Genomic DNA, 22,196 nt, shown 5'->3' on the forward strand with positions numbered 1-22,196 from the left:
TTGCTCTTCTAGAGAGAGAATGCTCTACCTCTAAGAAGAATGTAGGCGGTCAGTAGGCATGGCCGCGGAGCAGACGGCTCAGAGGAAGCATGGCTAAGATGTTCAGATCAGGAACAAAACCTATTAATTGGTACAGCTAAATGGACAAAGGAAATCTGAAGCCACACATAGCAGGAGTAAGTACAATTCTTGTTCTGGAAGAAACTTCGAGTATATGGACCCTAGATCTGTAGACGTTTTGCTGGGATCTAGAACTTCTGACACTCTTATGAACTTTTAGAAGTTAGACAGTTTTCCTGGAAGGCTCTAGAGTCATTCATTATTTAAATAATATGAATTTCAAAAAAAATCTACAATGCAAGAAGAGGTGCTTTGAACTCAGTTCTGTTCTTTTATTATTTTTTAACACAGAAAGAGGAAGATCGCCCAATACAATTGTTAGATGCACTCCTTTCCTTGTGCAAGCTATGTCTGCTTATTGCCAAGCAAATGCTTATAAAAGGATCAGAGGCACAAACGAAATGAGTTAAGAGAAAAGATGCAAAGAGTTTAAGATGAGTATCTTGTTTCTAAAAGTGATGATTTAAGTATAGCAAAAACAGGGTGTTGTGCTGGAAAATTAAGGGCACCTTAAAATCAACTGGGCAAAGGAGACCTGGGATTTTTTTTTCTTTTTAACTGTCATAAACGGGATATTCATACAGAAATTCAAAGGTTTGGAGAAATGTTGGAATATCTAGAAACTTAAATAATTTTTTCCCTGCATTTTAATCCTGTGTTAGGCCTCTCAGGAAAGACTTATTTCACCTGATGCAGCATTTAGGGTCGATGCACATTTGCACTCTGCATATTTTCCAGCAACTTTAGTTTCTTTGGACTGACAACACTGGAGAAATAAAGAATACTTATTTAAGAATACCATAGCATCTGCTCCTTTAAAATTTTGGCAGATATGGAAAAGTTCCAGGAGATTGGAGACATTTTCCTCTTGGGTTTAAACCTGTAATAAAATGTTGCTGACAGACTAATTATAAATGTTTCATATATTTCGTGCATATGTGCTTCTAAGCCAATTTAATTCCCATTAATGCTAATCTTGTTAATGCCCACTCAGAGAGGAAAGGAATACTCTTAGTAAACTATTGATTTATTTGAGCTATTTAAATGGGGGAAGAGAGAACTAGATGGGAGAAGAAAAACCTCCGCTTTACCCACATCTGTAGTTCTTAGAATATTTTCCAAATATTAATGAATATTCCGTTATTCTTGGTACAAACAGGAAGTAGGGAAAATAAAGTGACAAAGTGATAGTCCTCCACCCATGAAAAATAATGGCATTTATTCATCTTTTTAGTATTGGCTCCAAGATTAGAAATGAGGTATTAAAAAGAGAAGCAGATTTTCTTTGTTAAAAGAGAGCTCAAGAAAAATGAGATTCCTACTTGTAAGCTCTTAACTGAAGTGGGTTTTTCTTTAAAAAAAAGTCAAAACCACAACTAGGGAAGTTATGCTACTACTTTTTGTCCTGTTCCCAGTGTGATTGTCCATCTCGTTCTCCAGATAAGAAGCCAGTAATTTCTCCCAACCTCAACCAAGCTGAGAGTTCCATAGCTCGGGGCATTTCAACGAGCCACGATTGGCTCTTAGACGATACCGTGCCCAGGTCCGAGTGGTGTCCTTGAACACTGATGACTCCTCAGGACCGAGTGTCACAAGGCTGGCCTGGAACTTTTGAAGGCAATAAATAGGAAACCCTTTCTGTCTTATCTCCGATCATCCCCAAACTAGCGAACTGTTTCTAAAAGTACAGCTGTCTTACTTCTCATCCTCTCTGGAAGAAGGGGCATGAAAAAGGGAGTAAGTGGAAGATGGGGTTTTTGCCCAACCTCCCCGAGACTCAGTTTATCTTTAAAATGGGGATCATAATCTCCTTCTTCTACCACATCGCACAAAGATGGAAGAAGGTGTTTTATTTGAAAGCACTGTGGTTAACTGTGAATAATTGTGGGCAAACCTACAGTATTATTAATTGGGAAATGGTTTTGAAGAAGTGGCACAGGAAAAAAAAAAGAAAGGGAGGAAATGTAAGGAGAGAGCGTTTTATCTGGGACCTGTGAAAAGAGAGACAGAAGGAGAGAGGTAGAGACAGAAACAGAGAGACTGATTTACCCCCAGGACTTTCTTGAAAGTTCATGGTCACCGATGCTCAGAGTTTATAATTGTGCATATAAAACATAAAGCAGAAATCGAAAATTGCAAGTATTTTGGTGAGTGAGGTTTTCCTTTTTTGTTTATCCAAATGTTCGGGGCCGGTGACACAGGCAGATGGGGGAGGTGGTGAGAACACGCTCTTAACATTCATTGCAAAAAAAAACAAAAACAAAAAACTGAAACAAACATTTTCAGCACAAATATTAAACTGCCTTTTCTCTACCCGATTGGTAAAAAAATATATTATATTCTGATTTTTTTTTTCTTTTTAAATTATATGGTCATCCATCCCAGCCGAAGTCCTGGCCGGTCATCTGGTAGAACTTCAAGTTGAATGGCCGATAGAACTCGCGCAGCCTGCGCACCACCTCGCGGTCGATCTCGGGGTGGGTCCTGCCCTTGGTCTTGCCCAGGCAGTGCGGCTTGCTGCTGCCCTCGGCCTTCTTCAGGCAGGGGAAGCCCTTGGTCTTGTTGAAGTAGAAGTGCTTGTCGGTGATGATCCTCTTGAGGCCCAGGAAGTCCTGCACGCGGCCCAGCTCGCCGGCCGGGTCGCTGATGAGCCGCTCCCCACTCACGAAGAGCATCTGGCTGATGGGGAAGTGGCGCAGCCAGTGCTCCAGGTGCTTGGCGTAGATGCCGATCTGGATGGCGCTCCACGACGTGTCGATGAGGCCCGTCGTGCGGTTCTTGAACGTCAAGCTCTCGAAGGTGGGGATGTCGGGCCGCTTGGACAGCGTCTGCGTGTAGTCCGAGATGGCTCGGGTCACCGGGTCCCGCACCACCACGATGAGCTTGGTGTCCTTGGACATGGCCGAGATGCGCGCGGGCGCTTCGCGGGTGACGAAGTAACTGGGTGTCTTCTCCATGGTGATCTGCCCCTCCAGGGTCCTCGGCATCAGGTCCCTGAGGAAAGCAAAAGGGCCTGTTAGAGCCTGAAAAGGGAGCGACTTTCCCTGCTGTACAGAGAGAGCTCATTGCCAAGGAGGGGGGAGTCCTCTAGACTCTGGGGGGGGGGCGGTGGTGGTGCCTGAACTGCTGGTGCCCACCCTCCCACTTCCTAGATGGAGAAGTTGCACAAGCTTCTCAGGTCCCTAGTGTATTTATTTGTTTTTATTTTTTTAAGATTTTATTTATTTGAGAGAGAGAGGTAGTGAGAGAGAGCACCAGCCGGGAAGAGAGGGAGAAGCAGGTTCCCCACTGAGCAGGGAGCCCAATGTGGGGCTGGATCCTAGGACCCTGGGATCATGACCTGAGCCCAAGGCAGACACTCAACCAACTGAGCACCTGATCCTCGTGCATTTATTTGTTTATTTAAGATTTCTTTCTTTCTTTCTCTATTTATTTGACAGAGAGAGACACAGCAAGAGAGGGAACACAAGCAGGGGGAGTGGGAGAGGGAGAAGCAGACTCCCGGATCATGACCTGAGCCAAAAGCAGACTCAGCCCACTGAGGCTCCCAGGCGCCCCTCCTTCCTCATGTATTTAATGGGAAATAGTAATATCCACCTCACACGGTTGTTGCGAGTTAATGTAATATCCTTCAATACTTCAGGAGAGTGCGGGGCACAGAGTAAGTGCTATGTAATTTTTTATCTTATTTTTACCAGTAACCCACAATGCTGTCAGAAAATCACCTTCATCAAATCCTTTAGGTAAATTAGACAATCCTAATAAACACCATCATACTACTAGGAAATGGTATTAAAATACCCCGAGCCCATTCTGCAGTTTTCTTACAAACAAAGCAGTTCTATTTAACATAATGCCACTGCCTGGTACACAACATTACTTCTCTTTAGAGTTTCTGAATTTTCCTGTAACAAACAAGACTTATTAAGCAATCCGTCTTTTATTGAGTAACTTGAAATGCCATCACTATACAGATCATGGTTCGCCTGGACATGGGCTCAACTGTTGTTATCATCATGTATTTTTCCCACGACAAAGTGAATTCTGGGTCTTTGCCATTCAAAACGTTCTTGATTCTTGTCTGCTTTTTCTTCCTGATGAAGGTTAGGATCACTTTGCCCTATCGAAGGAAAACTATGCCACTGGAGTCCTGACGGAGCAGACGTTCCCACCTAGGTCAAGCAAACAGCACCCTACTGAGAACTGGTGAGTCTCAGGGCCAGTCAAAAAGGATGAGCAGGAGAGATAAAACTATTTACTCTTCCAATTTGAACGTACTACCATTACGTCCACTATTTGATATTATGGCATTGTCTTTCTAATCCCAAATTTTGTAAGAAATAGCTGTGGCTCAAATCAATAGAATAAATGTAGCCGGGGATTTATTTCAATAACGGCACTAAATTTGTCCTCTGATCCACTGTGAGAAGAATCAAACTTCTAAATGTTCTGACACTGGATTGACTTTTATTCCTGGAATACAAGCTGTTTCTGTTGGACTCTGATAGATTGTTCTTCTAATATCATCCTGGATTTGGTTCACCATTATTTTGTTCTGGATTTTTCATTCATACTCATTAATGGGATGTTCCTATAGTTTTTCTTGTGATCAATAGCTTAATCAATTGCTAGAATATGAATTAATCCACCAATAAAATGAGTTGAGAAATGTTTCACATTTTTCTCTATCCTAGAGAAGTTTAAGTAGCAAAATAATTTTTTTAAAGATTTTTTACATTTATTTACTTGAGAGAGAGAGAGAAGCAAACTCCCCACTGAGCACAGAGCCTGACATGAGGCTCAATCTCACAACTCTGAGATCACAACCTGAGCCGAAATCAAGAGTCAGACGCTTAACAGACTGAGCCACCCAGGCGCCCGGCAAAATAATTTTCTGTTCCTTAAATTTGGTGGGCATTACCTACAAAGCCATCTTACACTGATGCTTTTGAGGGTAAGGACAGGAAAGAAACAAGATTTTCCAAACATATCTTTTCAGTTTCTTCCATGGTAATTGGTTTCTTGTAAATACCCTGCCTTGTCTTGACAATTTTGGCAATTAATATGTTTCTATAAGTCACCCAGTTTAGCAGTGAGTTACATCCTCAGTCTGAACTGTAATTTTATAGTCCCCAGGGATTTCCCATTTTCTGCCTTTCTTTCTGTTTTCTAGATTCTGTTATCTGTTTAAATACATTTATTTGCATTTTAGCTTTGCATTATCTATAATAGCCAAATGATGGAAGAAGCCCAAGTATCCACTGATTGCTGAGTGGATAAAGATGTGATATATGCACGCAATGGAATATTACTCAGCCATCAAAAAGAATGAAATCTTGCCATTTGCAGTGATGTGGATGGAACTAGAGAGGATTATGCTAAGCGAAATAAGTCAGAGAAAGACAAATACCATAGGATTTCACCCACCTGTGGAATTTAAGAAACAAGTGAGCAAAGGAAAAAAAGAGAGAGACAAACTGAGAAACAGACTCTTAAATACAGAGAACAAACTGACGGTCACCAGAGGGGTGGTGGGTGGGGGATGGATGAAACAGGTGATGGGGATTAAGGAGTCCACTTGTTGTGATGAGCACCAGGTGATGTATGCAGGTGTTGAATCACCCTAGTGCACACCTGAAGCTAATATTACACTGTATGTTACCTAACTGGAATTTATATAAGAACTTTTAAAAGACCCATTCTGCTTCCCATTGTCATTATTTTTGGCAAAAATTCCTCAACATCTGTAGCAATAAGCCATTGACCCTGGGCTAGTTCGGGGATGCCGGGATTCTCAGATCTTTGCGGTCTTTGATATTTTAGCCTGGTTATGTTTACTTTTTTCCTTGGGGAAGGACATGATAATTAGATACCTGATTTCTCTTGCTTTTTTGCTGTTATTTTAAGAAAGCTGCACTTCTTTTTGCAAAAGAACCTTTATTGTCACCCACCCCCACTCCCGAAATATGCCTTAAGCTCTGGGGAAGACTAAGCAGCAACCAAAATTCAGTGTTGCCGCAAGGCAGACACAGATTGCTGTCACTACGCACGTTAACACTGGTGTCACTGCGTGACATGAATTCACAGCCTCATCACTGTGCATCTCCCCACAGAGAACTGAGAAATGGGTGAGGCCAACCCACTCTGGAAGCTTAGGTTGCACGTTTACAAAATGAGCCAGGAGATCCACCCAGACATTGGTGGAATGATTCAGTGAAGGAAATTTGATCAACTGTGTAAAAATCATCGGGGATAGCAAAAGCAAACATTAAGTATCAGCGAAGTGATAAGAAAGAATATTTGGTGATTAAAAAAGGAAAAGAAAAAAAGTCCACATTCTTGCCTCCTCTCCTGACTTTTAACTACTCGGCCTCTTTTTTTGGCAAGACAGAACATACTTCGCTCAGAAGCTACTGGTTGGGGGGATCTCAATCTCCCTCTCTCTGCTGTCACAGGGGAACCCCCAGATCTCCAGCAGCCCTTTCCACCCAGATTCTGGCTGGAGACTGTGCTGCACGAGAGGAAATCCCACTAAAGTCTCTGAAGAAAGAAACCATATTTTACATTCTCTCAATAGAGTAAGGGAAAAGAGGTATCCAAAATAGGCGTTTGAAGAGGAAACAGCTAAAATGGGATTTCAGAAAAAAACACATTAATGACTGTCATCTCTAGGATGAGGAAAACGGACTGGTTTGGCATGGTTTCGGGGGAGGGTGGGGTTGGGGAGTCCCAGCGAACTAGAAGCCACCTGCAGGCCACCTTTCTTCAAAAAGGAAGAAGTGATAGTCTAAATAAATCCTTAATGAAGCTTACGTTGTAAAAGGACTCACAACAGGATTCTTTAAATAGTCATCTCCTTTTTAATTTCTTTATTCATTTTCTTACTGCAATTTGAATTTCAATGTTTAAAGTAGAGCTCATCTATCACATAGAACGAAATGCAGGTGTAATTTGGAATACCGTATTTCAAAGTGTTGAGGAGAACCTGCAAATCGTCCTTCTTTACCTGAGTGAGACATAACACTGTGATTTTATTCTGTGTCAGGACTTGGGCCCAAATGGGCAGAGAAAAAGCCATCCCAGTACCATGAAACCTCGGAAGAGATACCAGACAGGCTAAGGGAGAAGAAAGGTGCGTATAGTAAGACACGTCAAGTTTCCCTAAAGACGGAACAAGTTGGGGTGGCGAGTGAGAAATTCGATTGGATGATGGGAGAGGTAGGTTGCAGGAGGCCTTAATTTCCAGGCTAACCGGGTAAGGCTATCCCAACTTCACCTCTAAATAGTGATGAAGATCTGGAGACATTAATAGTAGGTATGGGGATGGATGGGGAAATGGGTAGAAACCAGAACGATAAGGAAAAATTAGGAAAGCTTATATTTTTTTCCTGAGGAAGGCAAAGAAGGGTTAAGAAGAGATCTCACAAGCAAATTAAGGGTTATTACAAAGTGGCTTGCACACATGTGCTCATTCTCCCCAAAGAACACAACAGCCAAAAAGTAGAAGCAATCCAAGTGTCCATCAGCAAATGAATGGATAAAGAAAATATACTCCATACACACAATGCACACAATGGAATAGTATTCGGCCTTAAAAAGGAAGGGAATTCTGACACCTGCTCCAACATGGAGGAAGCCTGAGGACATTCTGCTCTGAGAAATTAGCCCATCACAGAAGGACAAACATTATGTGATTCCATTTATATGAGTCCCAGACAGAAAGTAGAGTGGTGGTTGCCAGGAGCTGGGGGAGGGGGAGAGAATTGTTTAATGATACAGAGTTTTAGTTTTGTGAGATGAAGAGTTCTGGAAAAAGACTGCTCCACAATGTGAATGCACTCAGCACCTCTGAACTGTACATTTAACAATGGTTAAGATGGTAAACATAAACATTATGTCTATTTTATCATATTATCATTTATTTAAAAAAAAAAAAAAACCAACAACTCCCCAAGAAGACAAGGGCTTCAATTGCATCAATAGAATTTAATTAAACAAAAGAGCCTTTTTGGTTTTGCAGATAATTAAACATTTAGCACAAGGTACTGAAAGAGGTTTGTGCTGTGGTTTTGCTTTCCTCTTGCTAGACCAAAGGGGACTATAATAATTTATGTGATATTGTGTAGCTGTCTGATTAAGAAATAATGTTTTTTGGCCTGCGTCTGCCCACTGCTGGCTGGGTGACCATGAGCTAGTCATTCAACCTCTCCAATCTCAGCTTACTCACCTCACCCAAAAAAATCAAGCCAAGGGGCTAGGGAAACTGGACCATAAGCCGTGTTGACATGACCATTAGGGCAGGGAACATACCAAGAACTGTTCTTAAGAAGGTATTTCCAGCTGCCATGAGAAACCCACCTAGTCCAGATCACAAGGGTCCAGAGGAGGACAGAGCCCCTCTGACATGTTCCTGGAACATCCACGCATCTGTCCATTAGAGGCCCTATGTGTATGACATTCAGGCAGAACAGTGCCTGATTTGAAGGCCACGAACTGGCAAAGCCAAGTTATTTGCCTGTTATGGGGGGAGAAAGGGGAGCTCGGTTTTTAAGGGGAATCAGTTTCTTCCCATGCCACATGGCACAGTTATTCCCAGAAGGGATCTGTTTGGTAACACTTCCATGTGACCAGGGACATTGTGCCTCCTAGATGTCCTGGGGATTTCATTTTGGATCCCATGTCACACTGGGATGAATCGCTATGGGCCTACAGTTATTCGAACAGCTCTCTAGTGGTCTATGGTGTCGGATATGGCCAAGTAAGAACCATGAGACACCTGCTAAATAGTTTATTTTTACTTAAGCCCTAAGTCAACTGAGTTGTTCATAGTAGGAGTACTAAGGTGACCCAGAAGGCCTTCCCACTGCCACACTGTGGATAGGACAGATCTGCCTCCATGACAGCACCCTACTGATAGTCCTAGAGGCAAAACCACCACTGTCTACATCACCATCACCTGCATGGTCAGGGACACCACCAAGAGGCAGCCCTTAGTGGCACTCAACAACACAAATTCATTGCACATTCAAAAAAGAATAAAAAAGAACCCACCTCATGTGCTTCACCCTTTGTATTCCTTTGGGTCATAGTGCTCTGAATTCCCTCTGCCCTCATATTGTCTTCCTGCTCCCCCACCCTCCCACAGGAACTGCTACTGACCCTCTCCAGAGGTACTTCTTCCTTAAAAAATTACCCTCCCTCATTGTATTTTTAGTAAATGGTGTTTGGTCAATTGGTTATTCACATGGAAAAATAAATCTTGATATCTTGCCCTATAGAAAAATCCACTCCAGGTGGTACATATAAATATATTTATAAAATATAAAAGAGTGAAACTTTTGGAAGGAAACCTAAGAGAGCATCTTAATGATTGAGGGGGGCAAATATCTCTTAAGTTTCTTAAAGGAAGAACCACAAAGAAAAGAATGATGAACTGGACTATATTAAACATAAGAACTTCTGTTCATCAAACGATACCAATAAGAGAGTAAAAAGGCAAACATGAGAATGATGGTAAATATTTAAAACACATATACCTGACAAAAGATTTATATCCATCATACACAAAGAGCTCCTGCAAATCAATGAGTTAAACAAAACTAGCCATCATGAAAGAAAAATGGGCAAATGTCTTGAATAGGCGCTGCTTACGAAAAACAGTATCCAAATAGTCAATAAATGTATGAAAAGGTATGGCACTTTATTAGTCATCAAGGAAATGCAAATTAAAACACAATAACATACACCCACCTGAATGGCTAGAATAAAAACCACATAGAATTCCGAGTGTGGGCGAGGATGTGAAACAACTGATTCTTTGTTGATCTGAGTATAAATTGGCATAATGGCTTTCGAAAACTATTTGGAACTATCTACCAAAGCTGCACATATGTATACATATGGCCCAGCAATTTTGCTCCCAGGACTATACACAATAGAAATCGTACATATGTTCATCAAAAGACATGGTCATGAACATTCATGGTTAATCATTAACAGCCCCAAACGCAAGCTCCCTAAACATCCATCAAAAATAGATATGGGCGCTTGGGTGACTCAGTTGGTTGGGCAACTGCCTTTGGCTCAGGTCATGGTCCTGGAGTCCCTGGTTCAAGTCCCGAGTCGGGGGTCCCTGCTTCTCCCTCTGACCCTCTCCCCTCTCGTTCTCTCTCTCTCATTCCCTCTATCTCAAATAAATAAATAAATCTTTTAAAAAAATAGAAGATTTATATACATATATATGTATGTATATGTATATGCGTGTGTATATATTTTTGATGATACAAACAATACATACACATACGTATATGTATATATAAATAAGATACACATAAAATCCAGAATTATAATGAGTGACTCAACACTTGTGAATGAATACCATAAACACAATGTTGAAAAACACAGCCAGTCACAAAAATGTACGTACTATGTGATTTCTCTCATCCTAAATTCAAAAACAGGCAAAACCCACCTGTGGTGTTAGATGCTGGGGACAGTGGTTACCCTTAGGAGAATAAGTGACCAGAAAGGGGCACAAGGTATTTCTGGAGAGGTGGGAATACCACTCTGTAATGTGGGATTTGTGTCCTTTTCTGAATTTGGTTATATACTTCAATAAAAATTTTCCAAGACTTATAAAAAAAATAAATGGTCCAATTCTCCATAATTCTCCAAGAAAAACACACATTTCAAAACAGTGCATTTGCTAAACCAACTACATCTCCAACTCAAAGAAATTTAGATCATAAAGGAAAAGAAGCTGACCTCCCATACGTAGGAATCAGTGGTCCTCTCAATGACCCTTTCCCCTTTGCCCAAGTTATCAGAACAGGAGCCACCTAACCTCCATCCCACACCTGGGCCACTGATTCTCACAGTGCTATAAGCACGGTGGTGGCTCATGGCATCATAGTGGATGTATCTCTAAGGTGTGGGCAGGGGTACGGAGATATCTGAAGACTGCATTATGTTTGCAAACCATTTTAGCAACTGCTTCCTCATTTAATCTTTACACGGCCCCATGAGAGAGAAGTTAGCCATCGTGCTCCCCAATTTTTCTGATGAGCAGGCTGAGATTCAGAGAGGCTAGGCAGCACGCACTAGTTCCCACAGACAGTATACGGAAGGTGACAATGGGTGCCCTGGTGCCTGGTGCAAGGTCATTTCCATCGCAACGGATGAGAGAAAGTCAGCAGATGAAAGGGGTAGGATGCGAATACAGTGAAGATGGTTCGACAGATGGAGAACTTGAGAATCTGAGAAAGCTGTCCAGAGGGTGGCTGTGAAGACCCCAGCAGAGCCAAACTCTGACCTGAATACAGAGGAAGGAATCTGTCATCAAGGGAGCTGTATGAAGTTGACCAAGAAGACGATTTTAAGATTAAGGATAAAGGAAACCCCACACCAGTGCACCAGCTGGAATGGATGAAGAAACGAACTCAGGTGGTTAGGTGCGGTGGGAGGCTCTTCCAACAAGATCCGAGCTTGAGGAGCTAGAGACCTGGATTCGGGGCAGGGCGGGGGGGCTCATGTGGGAGAGGGAGGGGTGTTCTGATGACGCTGGACAGCTGAATTATGATGGGAACAAAGCAGTTTTCAAAGAAGATCCCCAAGTTTTACACATAGAAAATGACAGGAATTTTACTAAAACAAACAACCCCCACCAAAAACAGTTATTTTGAAGAAAGAAGTAGGCTCCCCTTTCTCTAAAAGAGAAAAAAAAATGTTTCTCTTTAAGTTGAGTTGAGGCTAATTTTTATTTTTATTTATTTATTTTTAAAGATTTTATTTATGTATTTGGCAGAGAGCGAGCACAAGCAGGGAAGCAGAAGAGGGAGAGGGAGAAGCAGGGAGCCTGACGCCGGGCTCGATCCCAGGATCCTGGGATCATGACCTGAACCGAAGGCAGACGCTTAACCAACTGAGCCACCCAGGCACCCTTAGGCTAGTTTTTAAAAGTTAGGATTTCTGCCTAAGAATTCTGATGAGGGTAAAACATTATTGATTTTATTATAAAATATGACACGGAAGGATCACCTATGTCTCCATGAAGATAACACTGTTTTATAGGAAACTCAAAACTGGGAATAGAATGTGGATCCATCTTGATTTTGCTGTTCCTAAACAGTGTGATCTTGAGCAAATCACTTTCATTCTCGGGGCCCTGGCTTCTTCAGAAGCAAAACAGTAAGACTATTGTCCTCCACGTCTCTAGGACCTTCCCACCTCCAAGACTCGATGTAAGGAGCAGGACTTAAATTCATTATTAATTTTTCAGGCTTACAACTCTGCACAGCCTCACAACTGCTCTGTTCTGAAGTGTGACCCCACCAATCACATCAAAAGATGTGCGTATATCAGGGACACCTGGGTGGCTCCGTCAGTTAAGCATCTGCCCTCAGCTCAGGTCATGATCTCGGGGTCCTGGGATCGAGTCCCATATCGGGCTCCATGCTCAGCGGCGAGTCTGCTTCTCCCTCTCCCTTCTGTGATCTCTCTCGCTCTCTCTCAAATAAAGAAATAAAATCTTAAAAAAAAAAGATTTGTGTAAATCATTAGGCAGGGCCAATCTGCATCAACAAAATCCATTTCAAAATCAATGAAGTCTGAAAGAATAAGGTTAGTCCAAAGGAAGGCTCCCTTGCTCTTCCCCTAGCGCTTGGAGGCAAAAGAAAGACCAGGAAGTCCAGGAGAGGAGTGGTCTCGAAGCATCCAGTAAGGCAGTGACTAAGGAGAACCCATCTCTGCCCCACACCTCTTCTGTGCCCGAAACATCAAAATAAGATGTCACTGCTAGAAAATGGAAGTTTCACAGGTAGGGCTATGTTAACAATAACTGACACAGGGCCACCAAGAATTCAAATGGAGGTGTCTGAAGACAGAAGCCAATGAACACTTACTAAAACATTTACCACTGACCCAGATCTGATGTACACTTCTCACATCATTAACAGCAGTGAAAAGCTGGAATTATTAACATAATTTCATGGTTGAGGAGATAGGTTCAGAGAGGTCACGCGACTTGTCCGAAGACATACAGTGATGAGTGAAAGAGAATGAAAATCCAGGTTAGTTCAGCTCTAACGTGTGTATTCTTTGAACCTCCCCAGACACCCAGGTAGCATGAGCAGGACTCTTGGGGTGGATGTTATTGGCCAGTGTCGATATTCTGTCAACACACATGAGCATTCAATGCACTACTTCCCTATGCATTGCAGAGTGCAAATCATTCTGCTTGGAATCTTGCAAACAGGCAAGAGACAGAACATGTTTTTCAAGAGCTTTCTTCCTTCCGGGAAGGACACGCTGCAAGGAAAAGACCCCCGAGTTGTAACACAAAGGTAATTTACTTTGAGGAGTCAATAACTCTGGCTCTTGCAGGCACACATTTGCTTCGTCTATACAACCAAACAGAAACAACGTGTCTGTTTTTGGAAGCCTCCGGCAGCAGGAAATTCTAGGAAAAACATGCTCTTTGCATGGCCCTGGCAAGAAGGTGGCTCCCAGGGGTCCCCGTTGGCGTGAGCCTGGAGCAGGGGAAGTTTTCAGCACACTCCCAGCGCTGTCAGCCCGCCATCCCTCAGGCCAAGGTCCAACCACATCAGTATTTCTTTTCCTGCTGTTATGATGTGGGACCCCACTCCAAACGTGACTTGTAAGGCTGGAAAGAAAACTCCCTAGAGCTGGTGTTTGAGTTGGCTTCTGTAGGAGAGGAAGACTTATGTTTTTGAACCCGCTCCCACGCTGACCCAATCTAGATGTACCATTCTTATAACCAAACCCTCCTCAAGGTACATCAACGCCAAGTATAAAGGCTGGTACGCATCCCAGGGCCTTTGATGGGCGATTCCTGGTGAAACTGTGAATGATCAAGTAAAGAAAGAGAAAGCATTCTAACTCTCCCCAGGCTTTATGACAAAGGAAGAAAGCTTATTTGAAAAACAACCAACCAACCCAACAAACAAAAGCCCATTATGTTCCTTGGCTCTCCAGGGTAGGAGAGAAAAGTCAAGGATTCTTGGTTTTGGGGAACATCAGGAAAGGGCAGAAAATACATCTGTATCCAGGTCAGAGAGGAGAATAACCCTGACAGGAAAGGAGCAAGAATTATCTTAGATCATGAATTCAAGCACGAATCCTTCATGTCTGTTTAGGACTTAGTCCCCAAGCCATGCCACAAATTACCTCACTCATCGACTCTGAACAAATACAGAAATAGACCAATATTTTCCAAGGCTTGATGCCTCACCCTCTGATTATCTCCTTCCAAGTTTACTCCACTGGGGAATCCGTTTTTCTGTAAGATTTAAAATATAATTTTTAACTCTATATCCATGGATCCCAAACTCTGTTTTAAAAAGGGGTCTGGCTCTTGGGAACTGATGTGCTTCTCCCAATGTCCTAGCAAGACGCCAAAAAATATCCAGGAAAAAAAAAACTTAACAACATTAAAAACTGAAATTCACATACAACTCTGTAAGATGATCAGAACCTAAGAAATCATCTGTCATGCCTCTCCACAGTGGGTCTGTTTCTGAACTTTAGACATTCTTTTCTTTTTTTAATATAGTTTTAAAAGATTTATTTATTTATTTGAGGCAGGGAGAGGCAGAAGGAAGGGGCAAGAAAGAATCCCAAGCAGACGCCCGCCCCCCGCCACCGAGCATGGAGCCCGCCCAACAGACGAGGGGCTCAAACCCACCCAACAGATGAGGGGCTCAATCCCACCACCCGTGAAATCATGACCTGAGTCAAAATCACGAGTTGGACGCTCAACAGACTGAGCCACCCAGGCACCCCTGGATCTCAGATATTCTTGAAGCACCAAATTAAAAAGTGAGGATAATTCTTCTGTCCTGTGTGGAGAACTGAACATGTGCACTCCACCCCGAGAGTAGGCACCCCCCTTCCTCAAATTTGTGCTACTGGAGCCCCCACCCTAGTTCCTGCCCTTGGAGAGCTGCAGGCTTTGAAAACTATTTGCGAAATTTGGAGTGTTTGGGAATAAAGAAAGCATTTCATAGGTGTTCATATAGAAAGACAAACACAGTAATGCTAGAACTAGCTACTTGAAAAACGAAGGTCGAGGGGTGGGAGGGTTGGAATTACACTTTCGTAGGAAGTGCCCAAAGGTCGTTAAAGATTCAAAAGAGAAGAACTTTTATCCTGAGCTAAGCTGTATTTCATTTAAAGTTGTATCAAAATAACACTTTTGGATATGCAATGATTCAGAAACCTTAGCATTGAGGTAACCTTGGGGGAAAAAAACCCCTGAAGTTTCATTTCGGTTGAATAACAGAGCGAAATGAAAAGCTCAAGAATGAAGAAGTCCGTGTATAAGAAACTGAGGGGGCATCTACAATCAGAATAGAACTAAGTCTTCATGAATGATTCTGCAGCTAGTTATTAAAAAAAAAAAGACTCTAAATAGCAGAGATGACGTATAATTAAATTAGTCAGGATCTAAAGTCTGATAAATATTTACAAACCCTTAGAAGGGTGTGAAAGAGGGAGAGAGAGACAAGAAAGAGAGGGAGAGGGAGGTGGGGGTGGGTAGGGGAAGAGACTGATTACTGAGAAGAGAAGATGAAGGTAGGATTAAAAGGAGAAGAATGTTCTGGAAAAAGACAAGTGGGAGGACCGCTCTGCTAGGCGGCAGCAGCACTGGGTGTGAGAACGGGAGAAATCTCAGAAATCCCCTAATCCAGCCCCTTCATTTCCGATGCAGAAAAAACTTCCGAAATCATCTCACTTGCATGCTATAAAGACTTCTCAGACTTCCTTCTGAGAAGTCAGGCAGCTGAAGGGACACAAAGCTTAGCTTAGATTCTGGTCCACTGGCCCTCCCCCTAGTTCATTCTCTTTCTGTGACAGAGCATCCTTCCCTAAATCTAGAAATAGAAGACGCACAGGGCTGGACCACCTTCGCGTTTCAAGCCCCAGTGCATCTGATGCAGGAAAGTGACACTGAACCTGAGCCCTGATGAGAAGGAGAATCGGGTTTTCTTCATCCTATCTGGTACTTGAACCGGTGTCAGGAGAGGAACAATCCGGAAGGGGAAGATGGAGCTCCTAATGGACGTGGGCAGGTGTGGGCCGAGGGTGGCCACCTCTCCCCGCTCTGTGGTGGCCGCCACCACCATGCCCCATCAAGGCCCATCTTGGCCCTGGCAGGAGTTTTATAAATGATTCGCGGGAGAGCCAGGCTCTCAGCGGTGTGGTACCGTGGACAGCGGCCTCAGAGCGGAGCCCCCTCTTAGCCTGGATTTACCAGCTCTTTGCTTATGTGTTGCTGGAGGTAAGGGAAGAACCGTGTTTTCCTTGCCTGGCGATGGAATCCTAGGACAGTGGGGGAGGCTAAGCCAGGTGCAGAGGGCAGGATGCAGAGAAACCTGAAGGAACGTCCTCTGTTACGTTTTGGCAACAGTAGGGTGTTTGCTTCTTTTGGTTTCTTTGGGTTTTGTTTTGTTTTTTTTTTTTCTCCTTCTGGGTTTTTAGGTTCTGGACACAGAGCAGGGGCTAAGTGAATAGGTCTTTTAAATTTAAAACAGGAAAAGCGACGCAAAGCTGTGGTTTTAACGGGTCCGGGGCGCTGGACTGCCTGGATGTTCCTTCTAAAATTGCCAGCAGGTGGGCGCCTGGAGGGGCTCAGTCGGTGAAGCGTCTGCCTTCGGCTCAGGTCATGATCTCAGGGTCCTGGGGTCGAGCCCCGCATCAGGCTCCCTGCTCAGTGCGGAGCCTGCTTCACCCTCTGTGTGTGCTCTCTCATCTCTCTCTCTCTCTCAAATAAATAAATAAAAATAAATAAATAAAATTGCCAGCAGGTGACCCAGCCTCCAGCTTCCCTGGGTTTTGAACAGCAGAAAAAGACACACATTCTGTCCCGCCAACAGAACTTCCAAAATCATCTCACTTGCATGCTATAAAGAAACCCTCCAAAATAAGACATCATCGTGAAATGAGGCATGCAGACAAAACAAATTTCAGGAAAGCAATCAATGAGCGTCCATTAGACACAGTCCATCAGTGTGGATGTGCCATCGCCGCTCCACCAAGGACCCTGGTGAACAGCATGAGCAGTGCCCTTAGACAAGAAGCATCCTTTCTCAGAGCCCCGCAACATAGGAAGTCCTCCTATTACAGACACAACTTTGTGATCCCATTTAGGCAACCCATGACCTTGAGCATCCACTCTCGTGACTAACACTGCTCAGGTCCCAGGGGAAGCTTCTCCCAAACTCTTGCCCTGTGTCTTCCAAGCAAATGTCCGAATGCTGACAAGGGACACAGGTTTGGGTCGCTGCGGACACTGGTAGGGGACGAGGATCTGGTTTGGGGAAGATCTGAGTGAGGGAAGCGGTTAGTGGAGGGAAAGGAAAGGTCACTTATCAAATAGTGCAGAGCAGAGAGCATGGAGTACTTTCTTGATATGAAATATCATTTGCTAGTGTTACTGAGCAAAGGAATGAGCATTCCTTTGCTTTGCCGCCTGTTCCAAATCATGGTCCCGTAGGTACTCACACACCAGGCTGGGGCTCACAACAGTCACACCCAGACGTGGAGGGACATTTTGTACTATTAAGCAAATGGTGTTATGCAAAACTTTTTAAATATGTAGGCCAAGGTGAAGAGAGGCAAAGCATGAGACTGAAGTCTTTCCGTGGGCAGCCAGATGGACATGGAAAGCTAGACTTCAGAATAGTTCCAATTTCCTGAAAATGTTTAATAAGTTTAAATTTAATCACCATTTAAAAAATTATTTTAAAAAATCGACTTTAGTTTTTTCTTTAATTTCACATCTTGATATTTATTCATGATATCCAATATTTTATCTTTGGATTTCAATAGTGAACTTGGAATATTTTTGAAGGAAAATCATTTCTAAAAACTAAGGAAAATCATTTTAATTTTTACAATTACTCTAATTTACAGTTTGGATCAAAAGATGTCAAAATATGTACCTTTGCTCTTTAAAAAATCCCTTAGACGAAAGGTCGTCAAACTATGGGCCCCAGGTCAAATCCAACTATTTTTATAATAAAGTCTTAGGGAAACAGAGCCATGCCCATTGTCCAAGGCTGCTTACATCGACAGCAGAATTTAAGAAGTGGTGACAGAGACCACGCACCCACAAAGGCTAAAACATTCTCTTGACCTTTTCAAAAAATGTTTGCTGATTCCTGTCTTGCATCATTATTGTCAACAGAACAAAATTAATATAAAAATCTTGATTGTAACATAATTAGCTGAAATTAGCATAAAAACCAATTGCCCTAAGTATATAATAGCTCATGATTTGTGCAGGTCCTAATTTTATGACTCATTGAAACATTGCTGGCCCATCATCAACAGAATACCCAGTTGAGCCATAATAATGCAATCTAGTCATCTTTGGTATTTTGCCAAAACTCTCAGACATGTAAAAACAATAGATTTAAACTATTTTTCTTTTTTCTTTTTTTAGAGAGGGAGAGAGAGAGAGAGAGATCAAGAATCTTAAGCAGGCTCCATGCCCAGGGCAGAACCTGACACGGGGCTCGAACTCACGAGGCCAAGATCATGACCTGGGCCAAAATCAGAGTCGGACTAAGCTTAACCGACTGAGCCACCCAGGCGCCCCTAAACATATTTTTCTGTTCTGCTGTTAGGAAGGAGTATAGGAGAATAGAATATATTTCATTCAACAGTTCATTAGCTTGATTTCTCTCTTTAACTGTTTAGACATAGGGATGTGGGGCCTCCATTTGTACTCTTGTTCAGGGAGTCTGGGGCTGAGGGAACTCCCAGCACTTGGAGAAGTCCTCATAAAAAAGAGGCGGCTCTGGTTCCAGTCAAGCCTGAAGGCCCCCGGAGTTGAGATTTTCCAAATGAAGCAGTTCACGAGGCCTCAGTGATGTCTACCACCACGGAGATGCCACAGACCTGCTCTCACTAGATCTGAGTGACTGCACAGGAAGGAGACTCTCCTCTTTCAGCACAGGGGGGGATAAAAAAAAATCACAGGATCTACGGGGAGACTGTGAAGAAAACAGCTGTATTCCAAATGCATTTTAAATGAAATTTACATTATATTTATATTATATGATAATAATACAAAATTTTAATATAAACCCAGAAAATAGAATGTGCACATAGTAAAAAGGTTCACTGTAGACAAATGAGAAAAATCAGAGAAGCACAAAACCCTAAAAAAGAAAACCACCCACCCATCACTCAGACATAGCATTTTTAAAATACATATGTCTATGGGGCGCCTGGGTGGCTCAGTCGTTAAGCGTCTGCCTTCGGCTCAGGTCATGATCCCGGGGTCCTGGGATCAAACCCCGCATCGGGCTCCCTGCTCCGCGGGAAGCCTGCTTCTCCCTCTCCCACTCCCCCTGCATGTGTTCCCTCTCTCACTGTCTCTCTGTCAAATAAATAAAATCTTTAATAAAACCAAGTAAAATAAAATACATCTGTCTAGACTCTGCAGTCCTTCATAACAGATTCATAAAATGAAATCATTTTGTGTGTACACCATTCTAAACTGCTTTTTTGCACTTAGGAATAAACAGGAAACATCATTCATGGTATTAAATACACATCAGCTTATTTTAAATGGCCGTGCAGTATCCCATCATATGAATCGCCATAAAGTGTTTAGTGAATCCCTTATCGTTGGGACACTTAGGTTGTTTCCAAAATTAAATATGCTACTGTTTAATCGTTTTCTTGACATGGAAAGGAAGGCCTGTATATTGTAAAGGTTTTAAAACTGCATTGCAAACTTGCCTTCTAGGAAGGTATTTACACTTTATCTTTGAATTTTAATATATTTTTTGAACATCTTAATTCTACTTCAGCAGATTGTGTTTTTTCATGTACTCATTAATGCTGTGTATTACAATATTGCACAATTACTGCCAAAAAACACAGGGAAATTTTTTTTTGTATTTTAATACTTACATTTTAAAACTAGTGAGCATTTCCCAGATAGTTTAGGTACAGGACTTTCTTAAAAGACATTTCCTGGTTATGTTTTTTTGTTTTGTTTTTTGCCTATTATTTTCAACTGGGATGCTTGATCTTTCTTAGACCTTAAGCATTTTCTTTACATTAACAATATTTATACATGTTAATGTAACAAATATTCATTTATCATTTTTCATTTCCTCTTTGTTTACAGTATTTAAAATATTTTTAACGTTTTAAAATCGGTTAGATTTTTTCTTAACGACCTTTCCTTTGTCTTCATGATGTTTTCTAAGGCTGTTCTTCTGTTAACATTAAATAAATATTCATCTCTGATTTTAATTTTATTTTGAAATTCATTTTAAATTCTTGCTGACGCTGAATTCTAAATTTCTTCCTTTTTTTAAAAAGTGACAAGATAACTGGCTTTTTATCCAGTACTCATAGGCCACTACTCCATATACTAAATTCCTACATAACCTTCATGCTGTGCATTAAGTTTTATATTCTGTTCTATGTTTATTTTGGCACCAGGAGAACACTTTTTCAATTAAGATCAAGAGTCGGCTCTTAACTGACTAAGCCACCCAGGTGCCCCAGAATATTATAATGTATAACTTTTTGAGCCTGGCTTCTTTCACTCAGCACAATGCCTTCGAGATCCATTCAAGTCCCTGCATGCATCAGGAATTTGTTCCTTTTCACTGCTGCGTAGTATTCCACTGTGTGGCTATATCACAACTTTTTTATTCATTTACACATTGAGGACAATTGGGTTGGTTCCAGCTTTTGACAATCATGAATAGAACTGCTATAAACATTTGGCATAGGTTTTTATGTGAATAACAGTTTTTCTCTCAGGTAATTAGCAAGGAGTTGGATTTCTGGGTCATTTGATGAGTTATGTATTTAACTTCCATAAGAAACTGCAAAACTGTTTTTAAAGAGTGGCCCTCCCATGCACATTCCCAAAGCAGTGTATGAGAGTTCCATTTGCTCCAATCCTTGTCAGCACTTAATATCGTTATGTTTTCTTCTTTTCCTTTCTTTAGATACACAGTGGTTATCTCACAGTGGTTTTCACCTACATTTTCTTAATGGCTAATGATCTTGAATATCTTTACCTTTGCTTAATAGCCTCTTTGTTGAAATGTTTGTGAGTCTTTGGCCCATTTTTTTTAAATTGGGTTATTTTCTTACTGTTGAGTTTTAAAAGTTCTTTGTATATTCTAACTAGAAGTCCTTTATTGGCTATGGAATTTTGAAATGTTTTCCCAGTCTGCAGTTTGTCTTTTCATGTTTCTTTTCATAATTGCTTGACTATTCTGTGATGATTAAATTTTGAACATTGTTTTTGGGTTCCCCCCCCATTCTTTTTGGGTTTTGTTGAGAATGTTTAAGTTCTACTCTTAGTAAATTTCAATAGTGTTACCAACTATGTCACCAGGTTTTACATTAGACCCTCAGAGTTCACTCATCTTGTAAATGAGAATTTGTGCCCTTTTGCCAGTCTGTCCCTACTTCTCCAACCTCAAGCCCTTGGTAACTACTTTTCTACTCTGTTTCACAATTTTGACTTTTTTTTAGATTCTCCATAAAAGTGATACCACACAGTATTTGTCTTTCTTTTAGCAGTGTCTCTAGCTGAGCAAAAGTTTTAATTTTTTTTTAAAGATTTTATTTATTTGAGAGAGAGAGCATGAGCAGGGGGGAGGGAGAAGCAGACTCCCCGTTGAGCAGGGAGCCCGATGCGGGGCTCGATCCCAGGACCCTGGGATCATGACCTGAGCCGAAGGCAGACGCTTAACTGACTGAGCCACCCAGGTGCCCCCAAAAGTTTTAATTTTGATGAAGTTCAATTTACCAATGTATTTCACGGATTACGCTTTTGGTACCATGTCTACAAACTCTTGGTCACAAATCCTGAGGAAAGCTTACTACAGGTGGTTGTGTATACTTCTTGTTGCTATTATCCCTAAATAGCTTCTATTTTTTGCTATTTCCAATGGATTATTGATTTTTCGTTTTATCTAAATCTACCTTAAAATGTTTCTCAAGATGCAAAAAATCATATTTCTTATTTGGCGATGTTTTTTTGAAATTCTTTCTTCCAAGAAATTGAACAG

At 41.8% G+C, this 22,196-nt stretch overlaps 1 protein-coding gene across 1 annotated transcript in view; it reads right to left on the reverse strand.

Moving 5' to 3' along the window:
- Nucleotides 1-376: 376 nt before the first annotated feature.
- HS3ST3A1 (heparan sulfate-glucosamine 3-sulfotransferase 3A1) overlaps nucleotides 377-22,196 on the reverse strand; it is a 97,350-nt gene continuing 75,530 nt past the window's right edge. The window contains exon 2 of the mRNA XM_027624585.2: nucleotides 377-3,114. Coding sequence (XP_027480386.2) covers nucleotides 2,493-3,114 — 622 coding nt within the window. The 3' untranslated portion in view covers nucleotides 377-2,492. The remainder of the gene's footprint in view (nucleotides 3,115-22,196) is intronic.

The sequence above is a fragment of the Zalophus californianus genome, chromosome 16, assembly GCF_009762305.2.
Source record: "Zalophus californianus isolate mZalCal1 chromosome 16, mZalCal1.pri.v2, whole genome shotgun sequence".
In the NCBI taxonomy this organism is placed as follows: domain Eukaryota; kingdom Metazoa; phylum Chordata; class Mammalia; order Carnivora; family Otariidae; genus Zalophus; species Zalophus californianus.